Raw genomic sequence first — 26994 nt, 5'->3', positions numbered from 1 at the left:
TTCTAGTCCAGCACTGAAAAGGATTTCTAGGATTTGTGTATCCAATCTTTTGGGGGGGGGGGCTTTATCTTCTCTATAAGAGATCAGTAGGCTAAGAAATCAATCTTTGAGAAGTATTTGTGAGTGATTAGAAAATTTACTATTTGCACTTTCTATAAAATCCTGGAATAGTTTGTATTTGAGAATGAATTTTATTTATGCACTATATATTCACTGTTTCTATAGGTTACAGTGTATGTATATAAAAGCTAATGGCAGGTCATGTATTCCTTCGGTGATAGAATTAGTCTTTATCCACCATGAAATGTAATTTCCTGGTGATTATACACTCACTGGCCAATTTATTAAGTGAAACATCTCTGTAGCTGTACCTGATAGACTCACTTTAACACCCAGTGGTAACCCTAACATTTTTTGCATCACTGATGCACAAACAATTGACTCTGCCTATGATTATGGTATGATTATGGACTTTGTTTCCTGTGACCTCTTCAAATAAACAAACTGGGCTAAGTTTCTGAAATGCAATGAGCATTCACTCTCATACTGAGATAGTGGTTAATATGATCTTAACTTTACAATACTTGTGGGAACATGGGTAATACTTCATTCTGAAATTCCAATTTGGACACTCTGCAAATGGTGAACAAATGATCTAATCAAAATTGTATCTTACCTAAAATTTAAGATCTTATTCAGATGATTTCAATAATATAATTCTCAACAGTATCACAACTGGTTGTTGCTGTTCAATAGAGCATTCATGTACACATTATAGACTATCAACGTCCTCCTTTTATCACTTTATTTGTCCACATTAGTCCTCATTATAGTTGCTGATTCCTTGATAACCATCTACAGATGATAAACTTTCCTGGTGCAACAAGTGTATAAAATGGCATGGCGGACTCAGCAAGTTGAGGCAGTTTGGTCTTCATGCTCGTTTCTCTCCCTCTCATGCAGAGACCAATGACATTGCCGAAAACCACGCTTCCTACCAGGGTTGCGCTGAGAGTCTGCACCCCGACAGCCGAGTGAATTTTGAGCATATTATACCCAAGGAAGGTAGTGAATCTTATCCTGCTGATTGTTTCCAGCAGTTCCACCAAAGGATCTACTGGATTAAGCATGTCACTTGAAGATTCATCTGTGGGTGGTACCCCAAAGAGAGACTTACCGCAATGTTCAGCTGTTGCCAGAAAGCTTAAGGTTATCTTAACATGCATTTAAAACATATTAAAAATATAACCACTAGCCTTTTGGCCAAAACCATATAGCATTCCAATACTGGTGCTAATGTGAAATATTAAACTGTATTATCTTAGTCATTTGTTTAAAGAGATCTGGTGGAATACCACACAGCTTGGGGAAAGCTCTCTCTCTCTTGCTTTCTGTCTCTCTCTCGCTCGTGTTTTGAATCACGTGTGCACTGGATGCCTGTTTTTTGGATATTTTTCCCTCCTACATTTAATACAATATCATTCGCTGTACCAATATCATCTCCTGGGTCCTGTATTCCCTCAAATAAACTGTGATAGAATTTATATCATCTCAATTAAATAAACAGTTATTGCAAGACTTTTCTCATCACTGTGTTTATTTGTTCATTTCCACAGCACATAAAACTTTGATTTCATTCTCTCATCTTATACTGGAGGAAAAGTAGAGTATTGGCTGTGCAAACAAACAACAAAGTAATTTTTTTACAAAGTGCTAACTGTCCATGATTGAATTACTCCATAATGTAAAAAAAGAAAAGAAAAAAGAAAGAATATTAGGAAATCATAAATCCCTGGAAAACATCGCTGTGTTTACTCTGTTTGGTGATTGCCTTTTTGGCACTCCTTCCATGGTTTATTTAATTCTCAACAACAGTTGTTGTTAGCAAATTAAAGAGGAGGGATAATTTAATTTCACAAAGCCATTGTGCGTCTGCTGGCCATGGAAGATAATCAATGTTTTTAATTGCTTACCCTGCTTTGATCATGCAGAGTATTGACTTCCATGTTTCAACATGTCTCTCTCAGTCCATGTCTTGCACTACTAACATGTTAGCAAGTGGTTCACATGGCTTATACATGGATCATATTTGTCAGTGTGGCTGAAATATTTGTACATTCTCCTCCATCATACTATATATTGGGTCAGTAGCTCAGGTTGAATGTAATCCCTTACAGCAAGGTCCCCTTAACTAACTTTATTTATGGTGATTGACTTCCAGAGATGTTCTTTGGTCTGTACCCTTGGGGTACATCAACAGAAGACATTGAGCATTAAATATCTTTGGGGCAAGTTTCATTAAGCCAGGATAAAAGGTGTGGAAGCATTGTGAGTGCCACGGAGCAAAGAAGGAAGAAGGATCCAGATGTGGAGTTACCCCGAATGCCCAGAACTTCCAACTAACAAAAGCTTCAGTCATGCATAGAACATTTAATCATTAATTAGTCAGGGGGCCTCAAGCCTGCAAGAAAATGAAGCGGCTACAGTTTGATGAAGATGCCAATTCAGTCCTGCACATTATAGCTAAGGGCAATGGTGACAAATGTATCCCGGCTGTGACTATCATTGTTATGCTAGCAGCCTGAGAGATTTGCCTTGTAGGAGAAGAGAGAAGTAAAGGCTCAATACATCATAAACAAGTGAGCAACCAAGCAACCACAACCTCAGGTAAGAACTGAAAATTGAAGGTGACGGTTTAGGAAGGCAGGCAAACAGAGAGAGAGAAGGGCTCTTTCAGAGTGATACAGCATCTTCCAATAGAACCTGGTGACCTTGAGATGGGCTGAATGGAAGAAGGAAAGGACTGAGAAGTGGTGACCGTTCAAGCAAATTTCTTTGGATTTATAAAGCAAGTCCTAGGGCAGTGGGATGAACCACTGTGAGTAGCTACTGCCCAGCCAAATAAACCATCTTATTCATAGCTAATTCATATCTGGATAGACTGTTTTAAAACATGTTTGAGTGTCAAACAGAAATTAGCAACCAGTAAAGACTGGGAGTTAAAAGTTGACTTTGGTAAATAGCCCAGATTCCCAGAAAAGGGAAGGAAAATAAAAAAATCAAAGTTTGATGACCAGTATCATTGTAGAATCTATAGTCTACAGGGCAGCAGATGGGGGTCTAAATGTGTCTCTAGGTGGCTGTGGACAAGGAGATGTAATCCATGGTTAACGACGCTACCCAAGCTAAAGCTTGATCACTCCAGCTGGGTCACCTGGCCAAGAGTGTATGATTCTGACAGACTCAAAACATCACAATCCCAGGTTACAGTACTTATAAAGCAATAACATAGTAATGTTAACCACATAAGTGACACTCAGTGATAACAATTTATAATAACTTGCATTAATACAACCACTAATACAAAATTATATCTATTCAGAATTAGAGAACTAACTTATACCAGTTTATGTATAATTAATAATTTGTGTATTGCCTAATTATTTAACCATCATTAACAATGGTCCAATAATTAATAAATGTTTATTAATTTTGGCCCAGATTCAGAGTTCAGTTATGCACATATAATGAGTTAATACCACAATTGTACACAGCAGTATTAAATCATTAGTTAATATATACAGTACATTAAAAGTGTCATGAACATTTGTCAAATTCTGAATAGCCAACCATTACTTCATAGCTAATAATGTTATATTATTGAAAGTTTTTATAAAATCCACTTGATTTGATGTTTGCTTAAATCATAGTTAAATAACAAACACCAGTGTTTATTCCATATATAACTAAACAGTTATAACTAATAATCTATAACTAAAACAAAAAGTAATTCCACAACGATCAATATGAATCCCTTAATTAATGTTATTGTTGGTTTATTAATAACATAATAATAAATGTGGTTATATTTTCCTTCAATAACACTGTTTACTTCATTTGTTTAAATAAGTAAACCATGAACTTTAGCTTTAACCATAACCATATTCAACATAAACAAAGTAATAAACCCTTGTGTAATTGATGCTTAATGTTAACTGAATAAAGAGCACATGCAATAACCAATATTTAATTTGCTCATGAATAATAATAAGTCTATATACATTAGCATAAATTAAATTATGCTAGTAAATGTCAGTGAACTCAGGTCTCTATAATTGTTGGAACCCACTATTTAGCTGAAATGATGAATTCTGATAGTTAACACCACTAAATATTAGGGTTTGCCATGTTAACTGAAGACTTAAAGTTTCAACAATAAAGCTCAAAGCTGAAGCAATCAGACTGAGAGGTCATATTGGTCTCTAAAACAGCTGTGTACCACTGATCCTGAATCAGCCCATAATAAGAACTCAATCCATCACACTGGCAATGAGACATCATCCAGCCTTGCAGAGAACAGAAAGAATGTCCAGTGGGATAAGTAGACCAACCGAACATGTAGTAAAAGAACATTTCGAACTGCATTATTAGTGCATTTTCTTTAGATGCTACCTTTTCTTCTGATGTAAAGGTCACAAATTCAAAATACATCTCTATATTGGAGTTGTTATTTTGTATAGTACTTAAAGCAACTTTATTGTATTACTCTCGCTGTCCACTTTAATAGGAACTTCTGTACATTCATACAATTATCCCAATCGGCCAGTGATGTGGCCAAAGAGCAATACATAAAACCATGCAGATACAGGTCAAGAGCTTTAGATAAAGTTTAGATCAAACATCAGAATGGGTAAAAATGTGATCTCAGTCACTTTGACTTTGTTGGTGCCAGATGGGCTGGTTTGAGTATTTCAGAAACTGCTGATCTTCTTGGATTTTAATACACAACAGTCTCTAGAGTTTACACAACATGGTGAAAAAAAAATCCTGAATTAAGTGGCAGTTCTGCAGGTGGAAAACAACTTGTTGATTAAAGAGGTAAAATGAGAATAACTGGATTGGTTTGACCTGACAGGAAAAGAAAAAAAATAAATAAATAAAATAAACACTCTTACAACCATGGTGAGCAGAAAAGCATCTCAGAACACACAACACAAAAAACCTTGAGGCAGATGAAGTACAACAGCAGGTTGCCACATCAGGTTTCACTCCAACAACAAGGTGTTTCACCCTCTGCTCACAGGATGTTTTTTTTTTTTTTTTTTTTTTTTTTGCTGTTTTTGCTATATATTGTGTAAACTCTAGAGACTGTTGTGTACGAAATTCCCAGGAGATCAGCAGTTTCTGAAATACTCAAACTAGCCCATCTGATATCAACAACCATGCCACTATCAAAATCACAGAGATCACACTTTTTTTCCCATTCTGATGTATGATGTGAACATTACCTGAAGCTCTTGACCTGTTTCCGCATGATTTTTTGCAATGTGCTGCTGCCACATGACTAGCTGAATGGATAACTGAATGAATGTGCAGGTTTACAGGTGTTCCTAATAATGTGGATGGTATGTGTATATACTATTTAATGTTATTATAGTTTAACCACTATGGCAATTAAGGGGAAAGAAGGAGGTCTGTCTCTGAATGGCTGGGGGGGGGGAGATTGCTGGTCACTGAGGAAGCAGCACCCTTCGAGCTAACGCAATTACATTAATTTCTTCTAATCTCTATACTTTAAAAATATTTAACTTACGTTATACAAATATAACTGACACTACTTTAGATAAAACAATCGTAACGTTGCGCTGTCGCAAATTTTATTTATTTTTTTTTTAACAAACATCCGCGACTAGCTTGTAGCCCGTAGCCCGCTAGCATCACCTACCGCTAGCCTTGTTTACGTTTCACATTTCTCACTTACCGCTGTTCTGTTTAAAAAAAAACAAAAAACAAATATGTCTGCTGTCTCTCCGGTTTTGAGTGCAGATGAGGACTCGCTCGAGCTTCACATGGTGCGGCTGGAACTGGAGGATGTGGAGAAGCAGATCCGCGGCCTACTCGAGAAGCAGGCCCAGCTGCTGGAGCGACAAACTGCGCTGGAAACATCTTGTGCCTCTGCCCACATATCCAAGGTAAGCACACAGCGTGGTATTTCCACTCCCAGCCCCTCTACGCCGTGTGTTTCTCTGTGCAGGGACCGTGCACCTAGGACTTTCCCAGCCGTGGTCTCCGTCACGCCGGCGCCAACACACCTCGGGCCTTGGGTGAACCAGCGGCGAAAGGCGCGGGCTGGACCCTCTCCACCTCCGGTGTTCGAGATTCCAACCAGGAACCGCTTCGCCCCTCTCCGCCAGACCAGACCCAACGCTGTGATCGTCGGGGACTCCATTGTGCGGAACGTCCGTGTAGCCTCATCTAAAGGTAAGGTGCGCACACACTGTTTTTCTGGTGCTTGTGTCCTGGGAGCGTCCTAGGTTGTTTCGCCCTGATGGCCTGCACCCCAGCAGCCTTGGAGCGGAACTGCTTTCAGACAACATTTCCAAGGTGCTACACTCCAAGTGACTGCCTACCGTAAGTACATCTTCCAATAATAACATTCAGTATAATCAATGTTCAATTAAAAATCCGGCAAAGGTAATACATACTATAGAGACTGTGTCTGTTCCCCGAGCTATACAAATATATAGAAAATCTCAGAAAGTCTATCTTCGTAACCTAATTAACATAAAATTAAATCATATTGAATGCACAGCCAGCACTTTTGATCTGAGGCTAGGACTATTAAACATTAGATCTCTTGCGTCTAAGGCTCTTATTGTTAACGACATCATTACTGATCAGGAATGTAATTTAATATGTTTAACAGAAACTTGGATTAAACCAAACGAGTACATAGCATTAAATGAAGCCAGTCCTCCTGGATACAGTTATGTACATCAGCCTCGTTCAACTGGTAGAGGAGGAGGTGTTGGACTCATCCATAGTAAAAATCTAGTCGTCACACAAAAACCTAAGCATAAATTTAATTCTTTTGAAATTCTTTATACCAGTATAAATTATGTAGCCACAAAAAATAAGTCAATTCCTCTAATTATTATTTACAGACCCCCAGGGCCATATATTGAATTTCTTAGTGAATTTGCAGACTTTGTCTCAAACCTGGTTGTGTCTGTAGATAAAGCATTAATCGTCGGAGACTTTAATATTCATTTTGATAACCTGGAAGACCCTCTAAGATTAGCGGTTGTGTCCATCTTAGATTCGGTAGGGATTAATCAGAACGTAATCGGGCCTACTCATAATGGTGGTCACACTCTTGACCTCATACTAACATACGGACTAAGTATAGAAAATACTATCATTTTTCCGCAGTCTGAAGTTGTCTCAGACCATTATCTTATCTCGTTCATAATACGTATTGATCATAATATTTCCACCTCGCCTCACTACCGCATAAAACGTACCTACACATCAGCTACTGCACCGAGCTACATAAATAACTTCGCAGAAACATCAATTAGATTTGGATCACCGTCAGATCACACAGAACTCGATCAGGCGACTGAAAGCTTGGAGTCAACACTCCGCTACACACTAGATAGAGTGGCTCCACTCAAAAGGAAAATAATTAGAGAAAAAAAATTAGCACCCTGGTATAACGATCAAACGCGAACCTTAAAACAGACATCTCGACAGTTAGAACGTAAATGGTGTCAAACCAAACTGGTGATATTTCAAACAGCATGGAAGGAGAGCCTACTGAAATATAGGAAATCTCTTGGTGATGCTAGAAAAATCTATTTCTCCACCTTAATAGGAGACAACAAAAACAATTCTAGATTCCTTTTCAACACAGTAGCAAAATTAACTAGGAATAAAACCACTACAGAGAGAAACACTCAATCATTACATAGCAGTGAAGATTTCATGAAATTTTTCATTGATAAGGTTGAAAATATTAGACGTGAAATACAGGCCATTAAATTAAAACCGGACAGTACTGTAACAAACCCATTACATGACAATGTAGCAATATCAGATCAATGTTTAGAGTGTTTTGTTCCGCTTAGAGAGACCGAACTAGCTACATTAATCTCTTCAGCCAATTCATCAACTTGCATACTAGATCCTGTACCTACATGTTTGTTTAAACAGATTTGTCCAGGAGTAATTGAACCACTTCTAAATATAATCAATTCTTCCCTAAGCACTGGCTATGTACCTAAATCACTTAAATTAGCAGTTATTAAACCCTTGATTAAAAAACCTGATCTTGACCCGTCTCAATTGTCCAGCTATAGACCAATATCAAATCTCCCCTTCATCTCTAAGATTTTAGAAAAGGTTGTAGCAAAGCAGTTATGCTCGTACTTAGATAGGAATAATGTTCATGAAATGTATCAGTCAGGCTTTAGACCTCATCATAGCACAGAGACAGCGTTAGTTAAAGTAGTAAATGACCTTCTACTGACCTACGATCAGGGTTGTGTCTCGCTGCTTGTGTTACTCGACCTTAGTGCAGCTTTTGATACTATAGATCATACTATTCTCCTTGATAGACTAGAAAATGTTGTTGGCATTAAGGGAACAGTCCTCTCCTGGCTCAGGTCTTATCTGACCGATTGTTATCAGTTCGTAGATGTAAATGGTGATTTCTCCACGCGTACTGAGGTTACTTTTGGAGTTCCACAGGGTTCTGTTTTAGGCCCACTGCTCTTTACTTTATATATGCTACCCCTAGGACAAATTATTCGTAAACATAGAATTAGCTTCCACTGTTATGCTGATGATACACAGTTGTATGTTTCAGCGAAGCCAGAGGACAGACAGAAGCTTAGTAAAGTTGAGGACTGTGTAAAGGACATTAGACATTGGATGTTAACTAACTTCCTTTTACTTAATTCTGATAAAACAGAAATACTTTTATTAGGCCCACGTGTAGCTAGAAGTAATCTTTCTGATCACATGGTTACTCTGGATGGTCTTTCTGTTTCATCATGTACAGCAGTTAAAGACCTTGGAGTGATTATTGACTCCAGCCTATCATTTGATGCTCATGTAGATAATATTACTAGGATAGCCTTCTTTCATCTCAGAAATATTTCTAAAATAAGAAACATATTGTCACTACATGATGCGGAAATACTAGTTCATGCATTCGTCACCTCTAGATTAGATTACTGTAATGCCATACTGTCTGGATGTTCCAGTAGGAATATAAATAAGCTCCAGTTAGTCCAGAATGCAGCTGCTAGAGTCCTAACTAGAACTAGAAGATACGACCATATCACACCGATATTATCAATACTGCATTGGCTCCCAGTAAAATCTCGCATTAATTATAAAATACTTTTATTAACCTATAAAGCACTAAATGGTCTCGCGCCACAATATCTAAGCGACCTTTTGGTTTTATATGATCCGCCACGCCTACTTAGGTCAAAAGATGCAGGCTATTTGACGGTACCTCGAATAGTAAAGGGTACAGCAGGGGGAAGAGCTTTCTCTTATAGAGCCCCACAGTTATGGAACAGTCTTCCTATTAGTGTTCGGGACTCAGACACAGTCTCAGCATTTAAGTCTAAGCTTAAAACGTATTTGTTTACTCAAGCCTATCCTGAGTAGATTCTGTTCTACTACTTCGCAGTCATAATTATCTTTTTTCTCCCTCTCTCCTTTCGCCGAGCCCCACACGAATTTATGGAGATACTAGAGATCCAGATCCTTTTTGCCTCTGGATGGAGCTCAAATCTTCTTTAATTCCAGACTGCTGGGACTACGGCTGCTCCTAACGCCATACAGACTTCATATAAATCCATAATGAACTTTTTCACACTAACTGTTGTTACCCAGATGAGGATGGGTTCCCTTCTGAGTCGGGTTCCTCTCAAGGTTTCTTCCTCTTAAAACATCTTAGGGAGTTTTTCCTTGCCACCGTCGCCACTCAGTGGCTTGCTCAGTTGGGATAAATTCGCACCTTTAATATCTGTATACCATGTTGATATTTCTGTAAAGCTGCTTTGAGACAATGTCTATTGTAAAAAGCGCTATACAAATAAAAAATTTAATTGAATTCAGCCAGAAGTTAATTAGTGATGTCAGGTACTGATGTTAGGTGAGGAGGCCTGGGGTGCATTTGGCATTTCAGATCATCTCAAACATGTTTAGTGAGGCTGATGTCACTAGGGCTCTGTACAAGCCACTCAGGGTCTTCCACTCTAACCTTGGCAAACCATGTCTTCGTGGACCTTGCGTTGTGCACAGGGGCGTTGTCCTGCTGGAACATTTTTGGCGCCCTTGGCTCCATTGAAGGGAAATTGTAATGCAACAGCATACAAATTCATTCTATACAATTGTGTACTTCTGATTTTGTGGCAAAAGTTTGGGGAAGACCAGCATATGGGTGTGATGGTCAGGTGTCCACATACTTTTGGCTGTATAGTGTATAGTGTATATAAAGGTACACTTTCATGATCCAGTATTGCATAAGTAATGCAGAATCCATAAATCTATACCATTCATCAGAAATGTGCAAGGTAAAGTGCTTTTGGAACAATTCATTGAAAATACACAGAATAGATACTGTATTAATTAAACCACCATTCATTTTAATTTGTTTTCCTTTGGTCTTTTTGTGCAGGATAAGCAAATAAAATCACGTTTGCATGAGCACTTCACACTGAACGTTCTATTTTACATAATGCAATGTAAATAGATGTTATAAATCAACTCTAGCTTGGTCTCTTATATTTGGCAAGTGTTAACTCACAATTTGCAGTATCTCATAATAACTAAGGATAAAAGGATACACCCATTAATAAATATTGCTTCAAGTATAACATAGCAGTAGGTCTGAATAAAGATGTGTGTGTCTGTTTTGAAGACTTATTCCCAAGATGATAAACAAACACAAATAATTTTCAGAACTTTAACAAGAGCAACATGAAGTATAAAAAAGTGACTAGCACAGTTATAAATTATGATGCAATCTTAAATCAAATCACTTTTAATTACATTACGTCAACATTTTTCTGGATTTACTGGCAATGTAAATTGTGGTTTGGTGATACTTTGGTTGGAGAATATATCAAAGCCTACTTAGTTTTAGGGGATAAAAAAAAAGACAGAAATACTAATAATCTCCACAGTAATGAGCGCATGCTTCAACAGACAGACAAAGGAGACAGACCGGATGGACCTACAGTAGCTGCCATGTGCCCGAACAAACGCCAGGGAACTGTGTTGTGAAAACATGATGAAGCCCTGAGACATGTGCTGAAATTGTACACACTGGTATTCAAACCTCAGACTACAAGCTTAAGCAATATACCGTCAGTAATGTGGGGTGGTACAGGAGGACTGTAAATACACTCAAACAATGGGATTTTGAATTTAAATACATAAAAATCACACTATTACTATTAATAGTAATAGTACTAGTACATAATACTATTATTATTCCTTTAAAATCCAGCATATTCTTCAGAGATATAGCTTCTCAACGAGAGAATATATTCTAGTTGAAATGACCAATTAACTAAACTTGCTGTAAACGTAGCAGATCAGTGCTTGGCCAGGCTGTCCATCAAAATATGGACAAATGCTTGTTAAATGTACAGAAGAGGGAATCAAATGAACAAAAAACAACTTATTATTTTATTAATTTGACAAATAATAACAAATTAAAACCATGATAAAGTATCCTACATCTCATGCACATAATATCATTTCATGGCCTCGATGTAATAGCTTAAGAAGTTGTGCACACAAGTAGCTGCTGGCATATAATATGGAGCAGAAAAAAAAAGCAAAATAGGATGTGCTGGAACAAGTGCTATTTTATAAGCTTCGAACAATGAGAGTGTAAGCCATGTTGATAAATTAAACCACATTTTGAATGATTAATGTGCAATTAAAACTATGACTATCCCTGCAACAAGGGCAGTGGTGTCTCAGCGGTTAAGACTCTGGATTACTGGTCAGAAGCGTGCGAGTACTAGCACCAGCACTGCCAAGCTGCCACTGTTGTGTCCTTGAGCATTGCCCTTAACCCTCTTTGCTCTAGGGGTGCCGTATCATGGCTGACCCTGCACTCTGACCGCAACTTCTTAACAATCTGGGATATGTGCTGTAATGTAAATGTGACAAAGGCCTCTTCTCCTTCCAACATTACATACACTGGCAATACACTAAACATCTAATAATAAATAGATATTTATTTAATAATAACCAATAGATGTTTGTTTGAATGCTTGCCTAAACATGCTATCTGCTTCTTTAGTCTGCATTTTCTAGTCTTAAAGGCATGTGCTTATGTTTAAAGGTATTGAAAAAAGGCCTCTCTGAGGCTTCTACTCAAGAAAATTCTGTCAACCTATGAGGCATGAACTACATGTAGGCTTTTTTTTTAATTATCTAAATGGAGTGCTGAGAAAATCGACTTAAATGCATGTGCATAACCCATCTCTTTACACTAAGAACTTTCCCATTGTAGACACTGACCTAACGTTTGGACCTCACCTCATTTGACTACAAATGTAGTTGTAAGGCAAAAGCTCCTCTCTCTACACTTAAGTAATAACATTTCTTGCAAGTTTTCATTTCAGACATCTTACAAATTTGTACTTAGGAGAGTGTCAAAATTATATTAATTTGTTACAACCTTTATGTAAATAATGTGTTCGGGGATGTCAGACAAAAAATGTCTTCTGTGCTCCTGTACATAAGATTAAGGACCAGAAAGACAGGCACTTTTTTTAATCGTTAGATTTTAATTTCTGCAGAGACAAAAAATGACAAGCAATTTATTTACAGAAATACCTGTACAAAAGCAAAAGTTAAATTAAGTAAAATAGTTCATAAATAGAGGTGGACTTCAGCGTTCAGTACATTTTGCCATGTTCAGCTAAGCTGCGTGCATAGTGACTCCTAATAAAACAATGATTAAAACTGATCGTCAAATTTACATCAACATCCAAGTCGCAGGACAAATAGAGCATGGTTAATATTACAGATCTTTCCACTAGGGGTGAAATGTCTGACAACTTAAGGTTTAAGCTTAAGTTCAAAGCTGACAGAACACACACCTCAACTTGTGAGAAGTCTTCGGACTACAGACTTTCTGCTTTCAGCAATGCTGGCTTTAATCTAATCTCTGCTAAGAGTAGAAAACATTTTCTATTATTAACGATCAAAGCTTATCAATTTCTGCTAGATACAATTGGTCTTTCTTTCACATTCATCACTATATATCTCTTGTTCCAAGAGATATATCAAACTGGCATTTATTATCTGTATAGTAATATATAATATAGTATTCTGCATGTCTACAAATGAATATTTCTCCCACAGAGGTATGTGTTTTGCCGGCACACATTTCTATCTATCTCTCTTTTATCCCAGCTGGTCTTCAGCCTGTTAACATTTAGTGAAACCACCAGACAATCAGTTTTATGTCTATACTAGACAAGCTTAGTTTAGCTCTTCAATCTGCATTGAGCTTAACTAATGCAGCATTTACTTTACTGATAATTTCATTATCCTTACTATCATGACTATGATGATCTCATTAGCAACTTTTTTTTTATATTATGTATATAAATAGTGGTTTGGTCAAGTAATCATGCGAAAATTTGAAATCATATGGATTCATATGCTAGGAGATTGCCTAAAACGTGTACAGTTGTTACTTATTGATAGACTTGACAACATTTGACCGATCTAACATGAAGAAGTCACAAGATAAAAGCTCTGTTTTTGTGTTTCTTTTGAATATCATATAAACAGGGTGTGTCATTTCCCCAGATATCACCCTTCAGCCATCTCAGTTTTTATACTAGTGAAAACGACGAGTCATACCAATAACGGTATAAAAAGGCACAGTTGCATATTTTGCATTCACTCTATAGTTTTGTTTAGATTTTTTTTCCCTTTTTTTACAGAAGCATTCTAAATATACAAAGTGGCACTGGAAAGTATAAAGAAAAAAATATGAGTAAAGCTCAACACATGGTGTCATTACCAAGTTTACATTTAAAAAAAAAAAGACAACTTTAAATCATGCCGGCTGAGTATCGTGTCGGATTATGTTATAAATGTGTGATGTGACAAGTAATCTTTCAATGTGTCAGTGATATCAATGTGAATGTGTGGTAAAGTGAGTTCGACAGAAAAAAAAAAGACATTTTGTCAGAAGAATGAAAACATTTAAACAAGTGTGTGATGCTAAATAAACCAATGAATCATTGTAGTATACATATTTCATTTTTCATCCTTGTCAAACTGATAATCTAAGCCATACTACATGTCTGTTTATAATGTTCGTTTATAACAAAAGCAAGCAATGGACCTCCAAGATCATACGGTAAGAGTTTTTTTTTTTAATCCATTTCCATTTTTTTTTCTTTTTTTTTTTTGCCTTCATTGTATGTGAAGTAGAATCCCTTTAAACGTGCAATTAAAAAGTACATATTTCTGTATACAGTGGATAAGCATCAGAGCACTTCTTTTAACAACAAGTAGAACACACAGACTATAGATTCAGGCTGCAGGGGAAAAAAAGTGCAGTCCGTTCAGACTTAGGGTTCTCCAACATACAAAAGAGTAATTCCATTGCATCTGATTATTGTCACCCAGTTTTACAGGCAGGATTTGAATCCTTAAAAGCATACTCTCAACCACAAACTTGGGTTACTTCATGGATTTTTGAACACAGGACCTTAACATGGGAGCGTGTGTGTACTGAAGAGTTTGGGTGTGTTTCAGAAAGGACATCATCTAACGGCTGTTCCTCTAGCCTCAGTCTCTACAGTTAAACGTGAATGTATTTAAACCAACATACAACCAGATTTTCAGTTTGCCTCCTCTTTATACCAAATACCATGTCATGTTCTTCCCAGGACTTTGGTTTTTTTTAATGGCGACATTCGTTTTTGCATGGCCGCAAGTGCTCGTTTAGACCAATGACATCGTAAAGATACCTGTTTTGATTGTACAAATCTATTTAGCTGGTGGATCCTCATGCCCTCAGTGTAATTGTATTCAGTATTCACTGATTTGATTAGGGGATGAGCCATTTCAGGTGTGTCTTCGCTACTTTAGGTAGGTGTGATTAAGTACAAATACTACTACATCCCTTGGGTTTATTGCTCAATTTAACACTCATACTTTGAGAATGTTATACAGGACCAGCCCAAGCATGTGGTACGTAGGACCAAGTCATCTTAATCATTTCCCTGGTAGCTAGTCATTTATCTAACGAGAGATCCTAATAGCCAGTTAGGTCCTATATGTGTATGTAAGGTGCCATGTGTTTTTCTGTGCATGTGTAATTTATTGTGTGCCATAGGTCACTAAGGGCTTCAGTTTAAGTCTTAGACAACAAAAAAGAAAAACGGCATAGATCAGGTCAAGAACTCCTAGAGTTGCCTATGTTCGTGGAATTACAGCAGTAACAGGCGACCCAAGAAATGTCAACAGCTCCCACAATGCAGCAGTGTACAGAGAAAGGGCGGGGGGCGGAGCGTTTGGTGAGTTGACAGCTTAGGTGTAAAGCATGTGTCCCGAATATGTTTAGCGTATTTATGTACAACTTGTGACCCACATAAGATCCTGTGAGTGTGTTTGAGTGTCTGTATGTGCGTGTGTGTGTATTTGTGAAAAGCAGATAGGCACACAGGTAAACTTGCTTCTTGTAGTGTAAGTTCACCATTTACAGCTTGTATGCCACCGTTATATATCTACAGACCCATTGTAAAGGTTACAGTCACTGGAAATGTAACTAGTACATAAGGATGTCCTCCAGCTGTTTTCTGAATGGTTTTGCTTTGCCTCCCATTGTCATCACTGATTAATGTTACGCCCATCAGTTCTTGTCCATGTTAGGCTAGTTTTGTTGTTTTTGGTGTCTCTTTGAATGCTATGGTTGTCCAGTGTAACTAGTCCAATGCTTGGACAGATTGCATAAGTATACAATAATCAAAACTAAAAAAAAAAATCTCTTCAATTCCAATCCTGTACAGAAACATGAACATGAATTAAAGATTACAAATAAAAAATAAAACAGCACCAGTCTTGCCTCCTGCCATCTATTTAGCATTAATTAGAAAAATGACTGAAAAATAACAATAAAAGTCCTAAGAAGTATAGTCCAAGTCATTAAGGGCTAGATTTTGCATGCATGCTTATGATGAATTCTACACAACCAGGCAGCACTTTGGGAAAAGTAAGAGGGCCCAGAATGCTAGCAGCAAAATGACACAGGACTCATCCACCAGCATCCCTCTCTCTCCACCTCTGCCTTTCTCTCCTCCTCCTCTGTCTCCTCCACATGTACAAAACTGTTAGCCATGCTTTTATGTCTTTTACTCACTGCTTATATCAAACAAGCATACATTTCATACCAGGCTTTGGCGCTAAGAGCGTCTCTGAAATCGCTGAAGAGTCATTGTTGGATCGAATAGTGAGTCGTGACTCGTTCACTGGGACATTCACAGGTAAACCTCGCGCCTGGTGAGCGTCCCGCATTGTGTGGGTTTATATTCGCCTGTGGGGGCCAGTGGAATCTCTTCAACAGGCCGAGACGTTTCATCACTAGCAGAGAAGGTGGCCGAGCCAAAAGCATCGTAGGCTGAGGAGGAGGAAGAGGAGGAGGCCATTTTCTTGTTGAGAAGATTGCGGTTGCGGTCTCCAAGCAGGTGCGAGGGCTCTCCGTTGGCCATGGTGAGTGGATCGGAGCTTGTGGCTGGTTCAGCACCGCTGCACCCGGCTGAGCTCGAGTTGAAGGTGGAGAGTTTGGGAGGGGTGGCTTTGGGCCTGCGCTCGGGTGAAGTGTGCACCGGCATCCAGCAGGCGTCTGAGTGGCCGTACTCGTCACACTCGCGCGTACACTTCCCCGTCATGGCTACATCCGGCAGGGGCCGAGAGTCTGCACAAACACACAAACACATGGAGAGATAGTTTTAGCAGCAATATTTCAACTTCAACAGCTCAAGAATATACAGTATTTGGAGTGAGAAAAAGAATTTAGGATTGAATGTGCTATGTGCCTCATGAAGCCTAAAATCTTCACATAATACTTAATTTCACGTTACCATTAACAGGGTATACTAAGGTACACTGATAAATTGGTTTCACATTAAACATAACTAATTGTTTTTCTGCAGCAAAACAGTCATTATATTTCATTTTTTTGAGCTTCATGTTTCACACATACCACATAACACAAAATGACACACAAACATCAAGACTAGAAGTTAAAAGGAGGAACAAAAAAGAAAGTGCAAAACAAGTGATGTGAGTTCTCTTAAAAGAACGCCATGCTTCAAAAAAATACAAATAAAAACGTGGGGGCAAAACATCTGTTCTTTGAATTCTACCTCTAAACCAGATGATGTACAACTTCCATTCTGGGTGTGTGTTTAACCTGGTGCTTTTTTGTGTCTGTAAGAGTATGGGTGTGTGTGTATTGTTTTTTTGGGTTTTTTTTGTCTTTTTTTCCTGATTAATAAGATGACTCTACAGTATAATAACTCACACAATTTAAGTCACAGAGAGCACATATGAAAAATAGCTTGGTATGAATGTAAGAAAAAAAAGTAGCCTAATTTAACCACGGTACTTCTGTACTCTGTACATTCTTCATTATACAATGGAACAGAAACAACTTTAAATTGCTACTTTACACCTACTAAAATCTGGGTGTTTTGGTAATACTGAGCCTATGAAACTTGCACTTTTTCTGATTTTTCTAGAAATATATATTCAAGAATTAAGAAAACAAGAAGACTCAAGGATTTTACTTTAGAGTGTGTATGCACATTTATGTGCAGCCATGTGGTCTTGTAGATGCATAAATAAATGAATAAATACATCAATAAATAAATAAAAAAAACACTAATAAACATTTTTATTAGTTAGCAAAAGTGATGAGCATAAAAATATACCAGGGAACTGAATGGAAGCATAGAGAAAAAAGCCTTTTCTTGCTGTTTCTGATTGTTCTTGAGTGCCAAAGTGCCAAAGATTTAATGTTAAAAGTGGTCGGTTAATGACCAAATGTGGGGTATGACACAAGCAACAGGGGGTGAGTGAAAATCTAAAAAGAAAGCATGCTGCCTCTGGCTGAAGAGATAAAAAAATATATATAGTTTTAACCATGGCTTACTTTTATTGTTCTTTTTCTCCTGTAAAGAAAGAATGAGATATAATCACTGTTTGTTTTCTGCACAGTGCTTCATCTTTGCAAAAATTAAGAAATAAAAATCAGCTCTGCCAAATGTGTTATAGTAAATTTGATTTACAAGGTGAGAAAAATTTGAGACAATGTGCACAAACAAATGTGTTGGAACTTGCTTTAGAAAAGCACTGGTTAGTCACAGAAAAAAAAAAAAAAATCACCAGCTAATACACAAATGCAAGAGCTGCTAACTGCACGCAAGAGTGATGAAAGCATAGCTAGAGAATACACTATTAATTCAAGTAGTCTAAAGTAAATGAATATTTATATTGATATTAATGCAGTATATTAGTGCAAAACAGACAAAACCTGGCAAATCTATGAAGCTCTAGTCACACACTGCTTTTTTCCCCTTTGAGATAAACTCCTTTTCTGTGAATCCTTTTCCTCTCTCTCTTATGAATCCCTGTTCAGATTCCTTTTATTAACCTCCACCACCTCTGAACATTTTCACCTGACCTTGGTGATTGTTGTTAGGCTGTTGCTTACACGCTCCCATGTGAGATCCCATTAGCCTGTGATTCATGATGGGTTGAGTTAGGGTTCTCTGAGGCTGACATGAACTTTAGTACCATAGTAGGTCATTAAAGACCAGTGTGGGCAGGTGGGGATGGTAGCTCTAGGGAGAGGCGTGAAGGTACGATTGAAAAGCCGAGTCATGCTCTGAAGCATGCTCAGTCATGCCAAGCTGATGAGTGTGTGTGTAGTCTCGGATCGACAGCAAGTCGATTGTAATGACAGTTCTAACACTGCTACACCCTATGGAGTAATCTATGTAATTTGTCACTTGTGTGCATTAGAAGATGGGATTCTAATGTTGAGCCTTATAAAACAGCTCTGCTGAAATCTCAGTTGGCCAGAAGGTGTTGAATAATTCGCATGTCTGTAAAGCAAATTAAAAGTTTATACGGTATTAATGTGCTTGTTCTAATATGTTATTGTTACTATAGTAACAACTTACACATGGATGGACATACAAACTGACTTTGATTTTAATGTGTCTAAATGTGTCTAATTGAGGAAACATGTTTACCATTTTGGGAAAGAGCCTCCACTGTGTAAAAGTTAGAGGGGAAATAAGGGGAGAGTGGGGAATTAAGATAGGCTGGTGTGGAAACTGTTTATAGCTGCTATAACGTAAGTGAAAATCCATAACAAATGTTCCACATTAAATGGATAAAAACATATGGCATTTGTTTGTTTATTTATTTAATTAAATAAATACATTTATTTGTTAAATAAATCTAGCGAGTGCATAGTTACATGTATTGTAAATTGTTAATTGTTAGTAAATTCCAGTGGTATAAGAGGAATAGAACAGTTTGGTATGCATTGTTATTGGAAACTAACCAACTTCATGGTGTTAACAATAACACCGCTTCATGCCAGATTGCATCACACCACCCAGTCACTGATTATTTCCCTATAACAGAAGGTCCCGTCATGTTATATTCCTTAGTTAACAAATAGGGAACATGCTGTAAATTGCACAACATTCAAACATAAACAGAAACTATTGTAAGATTATATACTGTAATTAATTCCAGGAATGAAAATGATGACTGATATATCTAAGACTGCAGTCCAGGTTCAATCCAGTGCAGTATTCCCTGTAGTAGGGAAGGGCAATAAGATCTCACTTTTACTTCTCCTGCTTGACACTTTGCTGTCTGCTTTATAATGGCCATCAGGATGACGATTTGTCTCCACTACACCTTTTTCTCTCCCTCTCTACACCTAGGCATCTGTCTTACAATTAAGGCATCATGGCCTTGTTGCTCTTCTCAGCATTTACCCAGAATTCTTTGCAAACTCTCCAGGGGGCACCAAAGTGCACTAAACCATTGCCTGTTGGTTAAAGTGTCAGAGTTCAGCGGGTGATCATATCACCTCAATCATTCCCCCTGACCACTTGAGCCTCCAGCCACCACTCAACCCTCTCACAGAGCATTTCTCTTGAATTTACCCCCCAGGCCTTCTTTTATCCATTTTTCTTTTTAAGAAAATTTGTTAATGTGAATAAAACCCTGGCTAATTAATGGTTACTATGGGATCTCTGTCACAGTTTTACTATTAGAACTCTGCAGGATGTTAATGGTCAAGTGTAATGAGTTGATTTGCATAATACACTTAATGCAACAATTGGATCTGGCTAACCTGAGACCCATTTGATTACACATATAAATGCATGTGGGTAACATTATTAGCAGGATACAATCCAGCTGCAAGATGCATGACCAGGTATAAATGGGGTCAAAGAAATGGCATGTAATTGAAGGTTAATTTATTAGATCTGCTTGATGACTGCAACCTATCAATGTCTATGCATCTGAATGTGAATGTCTAGTGGAGTATGATTAATCTCAACCTTTTGGGTTTAATCTCAGCTAAGGAGAGTTATTCACTTTCTCTGTTCGAAGTACAGATGAGGCCAACATATTAATTTCTTCTTTTTTTCATTCGGATGAGAAATCCAGTCACTGCAACACAACCATCTGGCCATATTCAACCCAACGAAAAGCAGCGACAGATTTGAATGATGAGGCAGTAATGCATCAGAGATTACAACCCATTGTACTGTAGTAAATTTGGTAAAGAAATGTTAATCATTGTGCTCTAGCACTTAGCATAGACATTATGCAGGAAGCTAGGAAGCTATTTATATTTAACCTGTCTCAGGTATATTATGCATTTCAGTTTGTGTGGTAAACAGAAACACATTTGTCTAATAATTCCATTTCGCCTGGTACAAAACATACATGGGTCTATTTTAGATGCTGGTCATTGCATGGCTAAGGAGCATGTAATTGTACTGTAATTGTTTTTACCATCCATGTCTCTCTTTCCTTTCATTATATGCATATTATGCATAGAATTTAAATCATCAATCAAATAAGTACCATAAACCTGAACAAATCAAATACTCCATGTGTTTACCCTCTGCTCGAAATATGTATAATTAAATAACTGTGTATTTGATCTGGTTTCACTGTAAATGTGCCCCCTCTTTGTAAAGACACTGAATAGGGCCAAGAGTCAAAATGGGATCTAGCTGATTAGTATTGTATAAAATACTGCAGTGGGCTAACAAGGTCAAGAGCACTTCTCATTCAACCGTATGATTACACACAGAGGCATAGAGGCAAACACACACTTTTACAATTACAGTAAAAGGTCATTCTATTGAGAAAAATTAATGTCAGGGGCTGAGACTCTTGCTGCTTATTGGGGTTTCCAAATCTCACTGACCCTAAATCTGAACCTCCAGTCAGTTTGAAGACTACAGGCTCACTGCAGAGAGGCTTTGGCGGAGTTGAACAAATGGGGCCATGCTTGGGCCGGAAATGCTTGCGGCTCGGCGGTGTACTAACTGTCGTGCCGCATAGTGGGCTTTTCTGCCAACAGGGGCTCAGTGCATAATGTGTGCCATTTTCCAGCTAGTCCCTTTGAATACACTCAAAAGAGGCATAAACTTCAACCCGCCAGAACGATTGAGAATGACGGATGAAGGATGGGGCGCAGCGGAAGAAATGGTTCTGAGCTATTCTGCAAATTAATTACATACGGACAAAAGTGGATTCTTGGGAACAGTCAGTTCCCTGCTGTTGGGCGGCTGGTGACAGAGTAACTGCAGGGTTGTATGTGGGCCAGACACCCAAGTGATTGACAGCAAGATTTGGAAGAATTCGGAATCTGTGTGTGTGTGTGTGTGTGTGTGTGTGTGTGTGTGTGTGTGTGTGTGTATGTGTGTGTATGTGTGTGTGTGTGCATGTGTGCGTGTCTTCTGATGAGAGTTAAAGGAAGGGAAAGTAGCTCTGTGTGTGTTTTCTTGACTGTAATATCAGCCTTTTCCTGCTGAGAATAGCTGAACTCGACAGTCTGGTGTTTTGATCTGTGTTTTCTGGATGGGAACCCCAGCCACAACACTACTGCAGGCAAATGCTGACCCCTCTGTCCAGTCAGTGCTTGTGTGTTTGTGTAAGAGTGTGTGTGTGAGACAGGGAAAGACAGGAACTGTTTCCATGTATCCTTAGCTTAGCACTCTGTTGAAAATCTGTTTACATGCATGTTACATGTAATGTGAACCAAACTGTAATGCACACAGAGACATTTAGTGCTACTGTTATAATAAAAATGAGAAACATGTGAGTAATATCAGAGTGTAACAAGAATGAAATGTTATTTCAGCATGTTCAATTGCATTGCTTGTGCTATTTTGTACCAGTATTAAATTATAGCAGCCTCAGCAAAATGACTCAAAATAAAGGTGTGAACTTGAAATATTAGCTGGATTCAAACTCTTAAAAATATGGAACATGAACTTGCATTGAGTATGTGCCATTATACAGGATATGTAGAAACAATTACCCTTCAAATCTTTCTTCTATTTAATGGATTATACCCACATCCTTCAGACAAATAGAAATTTAATTTGCATTGACCTCAATCAGTTTTCTCCATAATGTTATTTTTATTCCAATTAAGCCATCAGTCAAATTATTAATGGATTAACAGGCAGCATATAAATATAAATAACAGTGATGCGCAACAGCATGAGCACCTAGCAAAAAAACAAACACCCACAAACACACACTATATCTGTAATGTTCCTACCAGCCTCAAAATAAAGTTAACAAAAATAATCACAGACTCACTCCTTTAATTGCCTGCAGAAGTTTCACATGCTCCCTGCACTCCACTTTCACAATAAGAAGCTTGTGTGACTGTCTATATGTTTCTCCTCTCACACTCTAATCCAGATTCTGTAACTTTCTTTCACCTTTAACAACCTAATGAATATCACATTCTCCCTCTTTAACACTTCATTAACTTGCCTGTCTTGGGACACTTCACATGATTCCCATTTTGCCAGAAAAGAGAGACCAGGGAGCCGCTTGTCCTTTTCACAAACCCTTTTTTCGAGTGCAGCTATGAAGCTTCAAAAAAGTCTTTTATGTAGGTCGTAGTGTATAGATACAACTATAAAGTGCTCAGCAATTCTTAATGCAAACAACATGCTGCACTAAAAGGATTATATTAAGAGTGTGGTGGTGATAATACATTATCTTTTATTATACCCGTCTATCATATGGGCATATACAATAGTATAAGGGAGAAAGGAAAAGTGCGAGATTTCCTCTTGTCAGTTCCATTTAATTGGTTTGTACTTGGCCGAGTTAGCTGACTGATTATTGGCCATAATGAGAAGCTAGCCTTATACTCGGCCTTGCAGCATGCTAAAGAGAAATGGGAATTATCAAAGCCCCCTACACACACACGCACACACACACACACACACACACACACACACAAAGTGTTTATGTGCATACTGCATGTATATAAAAACAAAGGGGAAAGCCATAGTTAAATAGGTGGCAGCAAAGGGAAAACAATATTAGTATTATTAGTAATATTTAGCCAGGAGATCTATGATTCTTTATGTCTGGGATTTATTTTCATGACATACAGTTGTAGTAAGAACTATCAACTACTGTCATAATAATTCTTTGGTTACAATAGTTCTAATCCTCAGTGATTGGTGGCTTGAATTAAGTCACTAAATCCTAATAATTATATTAATGCCAGTTAACTACAATTTTAATAAACATTTAAAAGAAGTGATACAAAAGGTTTTAAAACGGGGGAAAAATATATTTGTTATATTCATATTTTTACTTCTTTTTTTTAGCACTACAAGGAGTCCTTGGCTAAAGTCTTTGCTAAAGCAAATGCAGGTTTTCAGTATGCTAAATGAATGTTTATTTAATACACCAACATTAATATACAGTAGTTTGTATTCCATTTGCAAATGCTCCATCAATCCAGTACTTTTCTTTAGCTGAGAAGCATTTTTACCACTATTCATGTTAACATGCTAGTTGAGGTATACTGCTGAATGGAAAGAAGTCTACTATTATGTTACCAAGATGAGAAGAGCTGAAGTGAGCATTGAGCTGGTTTACTTCACTAGGCTCAATATCCAGCTGCATATGCTTTCAGAGGCCTCGCATCAGTAAACCTGGACAACAGTGTAAAACAACCCATCCTAACACAATGCAACACATCACATGAACAAGACCCATGTCTGATATGGTACAGTGAGCATGCAACTGACATCACTTTGTCTTTCTATATATATTTTTTTTAAATCTTTTTTATCTTTCATGATCGGCTAGAGTTCATTTTAAAATATGGTTTGGAGGTACATGCCTTGTTGTTTTCACTATTTTTGTGCACACTCACAATATCTGCTCCACACTATTGTTTTATGTATGTATGTATGTATGTATGTATTTATTTATTTATTTATTTATTTATTATTATTATTATTATTATTATTATTATTAATTTATTTTTTTAATTATTTTTTTTACTTAATATCACTGTCATAAACTGGTGTTACTTATTTGTACCACATGCTACAATAAATGCCACTTAAAAAATTGTTTATAACTACCAACTTTGCTCTCTTCACACATTTATAATTACTTTATTTCTTTTATGTGGCTTGACATCTGATCTTTATATTTGCAACTTATTTTCGTGATTTGTATATGTTTGTTTGCATATCTGTCTTTGTTGTACTTATCTATCTATCTATCTGTCTGTCTATCTATCTATCTATGTCAGCATGTTTCTGGGAAAAAATGCATTAAAAAAACATTATCCAAAATATTTGAATACTAAATACACTCACCGTCCACTTTATTAGGAATACCTGTGCACCTGCACATTTGTGCATTTATCCAATCAGCCAATCATGTGGTGTCAGCACAACACACACCATCATATAAAACCATGTAGATACAGGTCAAGAGCTTCAGCTAATGTTCACACTCAAAACATCAGAATTGGGGGGAAATGTGACTTAGAAAGTCTTAATGACTGTGTCATAGATGTTGGCACCAAACAGGCTGGCTTGAGTATCCATAAACTGCTGAACCCCTGGGATTGTCACGCAAAACAATCTCTAGAATTCACACAGAATGGTGCGAAAAACAAAAAAAACATTGAGTGAGCGACAGTTCTGTGGATGGAAACGTCTTGTTTATAAGAGAGGTCAGAGGAAAATGGCCAGATTGGTTCCAGCTGCCAGGAAGGCGATAGTAACTAATTTAAGCACTCTTTACAACCATAAAGCAGAAAAGTACCTGAGAATGCACAAAACATCAAACTTTGAGGTAGCGGGGCTACAACATCAGAAGACCATATCAGGTTCTAATCCTGTCAGCCAGGAACAGGAATCTGAAGCTATCATGGGCACAGACTCACCCAAGATTAGAAAAAATAATCACCTGGTCTTTTTCCAATCTCCAACTATTCAGTTTGGGTGAGTCTATGCCCAGGAGATCCTCACATTCTTGTTTTTGGCTGACAGGAGTGGAACCAGATTCTGCAGTCATAGCTGATGCATTTTGCCAGGTTTGATGTTTCATGTGTTATGAGATGCTTTTCTGCTCACTATGGTTGTAAAGAGTGTTTATTTGAGTTACTACAGACTTCTTGTAAGCTCTGAACAGTCATGTAATTCTTCTCTGACCTCTCTCATCAACAAGGTGTTTCAGCCTGCAGACCCATTGCAAACAGGATGTTTGTTGTCTGTTTGTTTGTTTGTTAGTTTGTTGATTGCACCAGTCTGTGTAAACTCACAAAAATGTTAAAACTGAAATACTTAAACTAGCCCATCTGGTGCTAAAAAGCATGCCATGGTTAAACTCACAGAGATCACACTTTGTCCTCATTCTGATGTATGATGTGAACATTATTTGAAGCTCTTGACCTGTATCTGCATGATTCTATGCATTGGGTTGCTGCCACATGATTGGCTAAATAAATAACTGCATAAATGAACATGTGTACAGGTGTTCCTAATAAAGTGGACAGTGAGTGTATATATATATGTATATATATATATATATATATATATATATATATATATATATATATATATATATTATTCATCATAATCTCTTTTACTATCTATCTATCTATCTATCTATCTATCTATCTATCTATCTATCTCTCTATTTATCATTAACATTGCATTTTATAAAGCCACTAGCAGTTTATTTCGGTTCGCTCATGCTTCACAAGCTTATATTTATGTGAAACCATCAGCAGCATTTGAAATTGAACATATTATAGTGAAAAACTCCTGCAGGTCCTCCTGGCTGCTTAATAGGTAGCGATGGTCCTTTATGATGGTGAACAGCACTTGAGGAAATAATTAGTGTATGGTTAGACCACTCCAACTGTGATTAATTGAGGGGGGATTAGCTAGCATAATTTCATTCTGATGATGATGTGGCTGCCAATTATCTAATGCAACTCCTTTACCATCTCTCTCTCTCGCTCTCTCTCATTCCCTTTTCCTCTCTTTTCTTCTGGTCCCTCTCATCTAAAGTCACTGTCTCTTTGCCCTGGAGACCTACACACAGCACACACCCTGCATTCATAGAAAGACTTGTGGCATGTAGAAGCAGAAAATGTAGTGCATAGTGATAGAACAGCTCATGCTTTTCCCCCCACATTTATCCGAGAGAGAGAGAGAGAGAGAGAGAGAGAGAGAGACAGACAGACAGACAGACATACAGAGAATAAATCATTATTCATAGCAGGCAGTACAACTTTCATTTCACAGATCACATGGCAAATAGCTGGGGAAAGGAGTATGAGGCATTAAATCGACAGACATAGTGAAACAGGCAACGTATGTGTAAGAAAATGGTAGGGCTTGAGCTCAGACTGACTCTTTGCTGAGGGAGAGATAGACTGGGGTTAAAATCTTGAATATTTGCATGTATGTGTGTGTGTGTGTGTTTGTGTGTATGTGTGTGTGTGTGTGTGTGTGTGTGTGTGTGTGTGTGTGTGTTTTGGTCTGTGTTGTTTTATTTTTTTCCTCTCTATCAGTCTTTAGA

General features: G+C 37.6%; 1 protein-coding gene across 3 annotated transcripts in view; it reads right to left on the bottom strand.

The window, feature by feature from the left end:
* Positions 1-14203: 14203 nt before the first annotated feature.
* pcdh7b (protocadherin 7b) overlaps positions 14204-26994 on the bottom strand; it is a 164757-nt gene continuing 151966 nt past the window's right edge. For 2 of the 3 annotated variants that reach the window (XM_053629234.1, XM_053629235.1), the window contains exon 3: positions 14204-16765. In XM_053629234.1, the coding sequence (XP_053485209.1) occupies positions 16329-16765 (437 nt within the window). In that variant the 3' untranslated portion in view covers positions 14204-16328. The remainder of the gene's footprint in view (positions 16766-26994) is intronic. The other variant, XM_053629236.1, reaches the window with a different exon arrangement.

The sequence above is a fragment of the Ictalurus furcatus genome, chromosome 7 (assembly GCF_023375685.1).
Source record: "Ictalurus furcatus strain D&B chromosome 7, Billie_1.0, whole genome shotgun sequence".
Lineage (NCBI taxonomy): Eukaryota > Metazoa > Chordata > Actinopteri > Siluriformes > Ictaluridae > Ictalurus > Ictalurus furcatus.
This window is presented reverse-complemented; position numbering and strand designations above follow the sequence as displayed.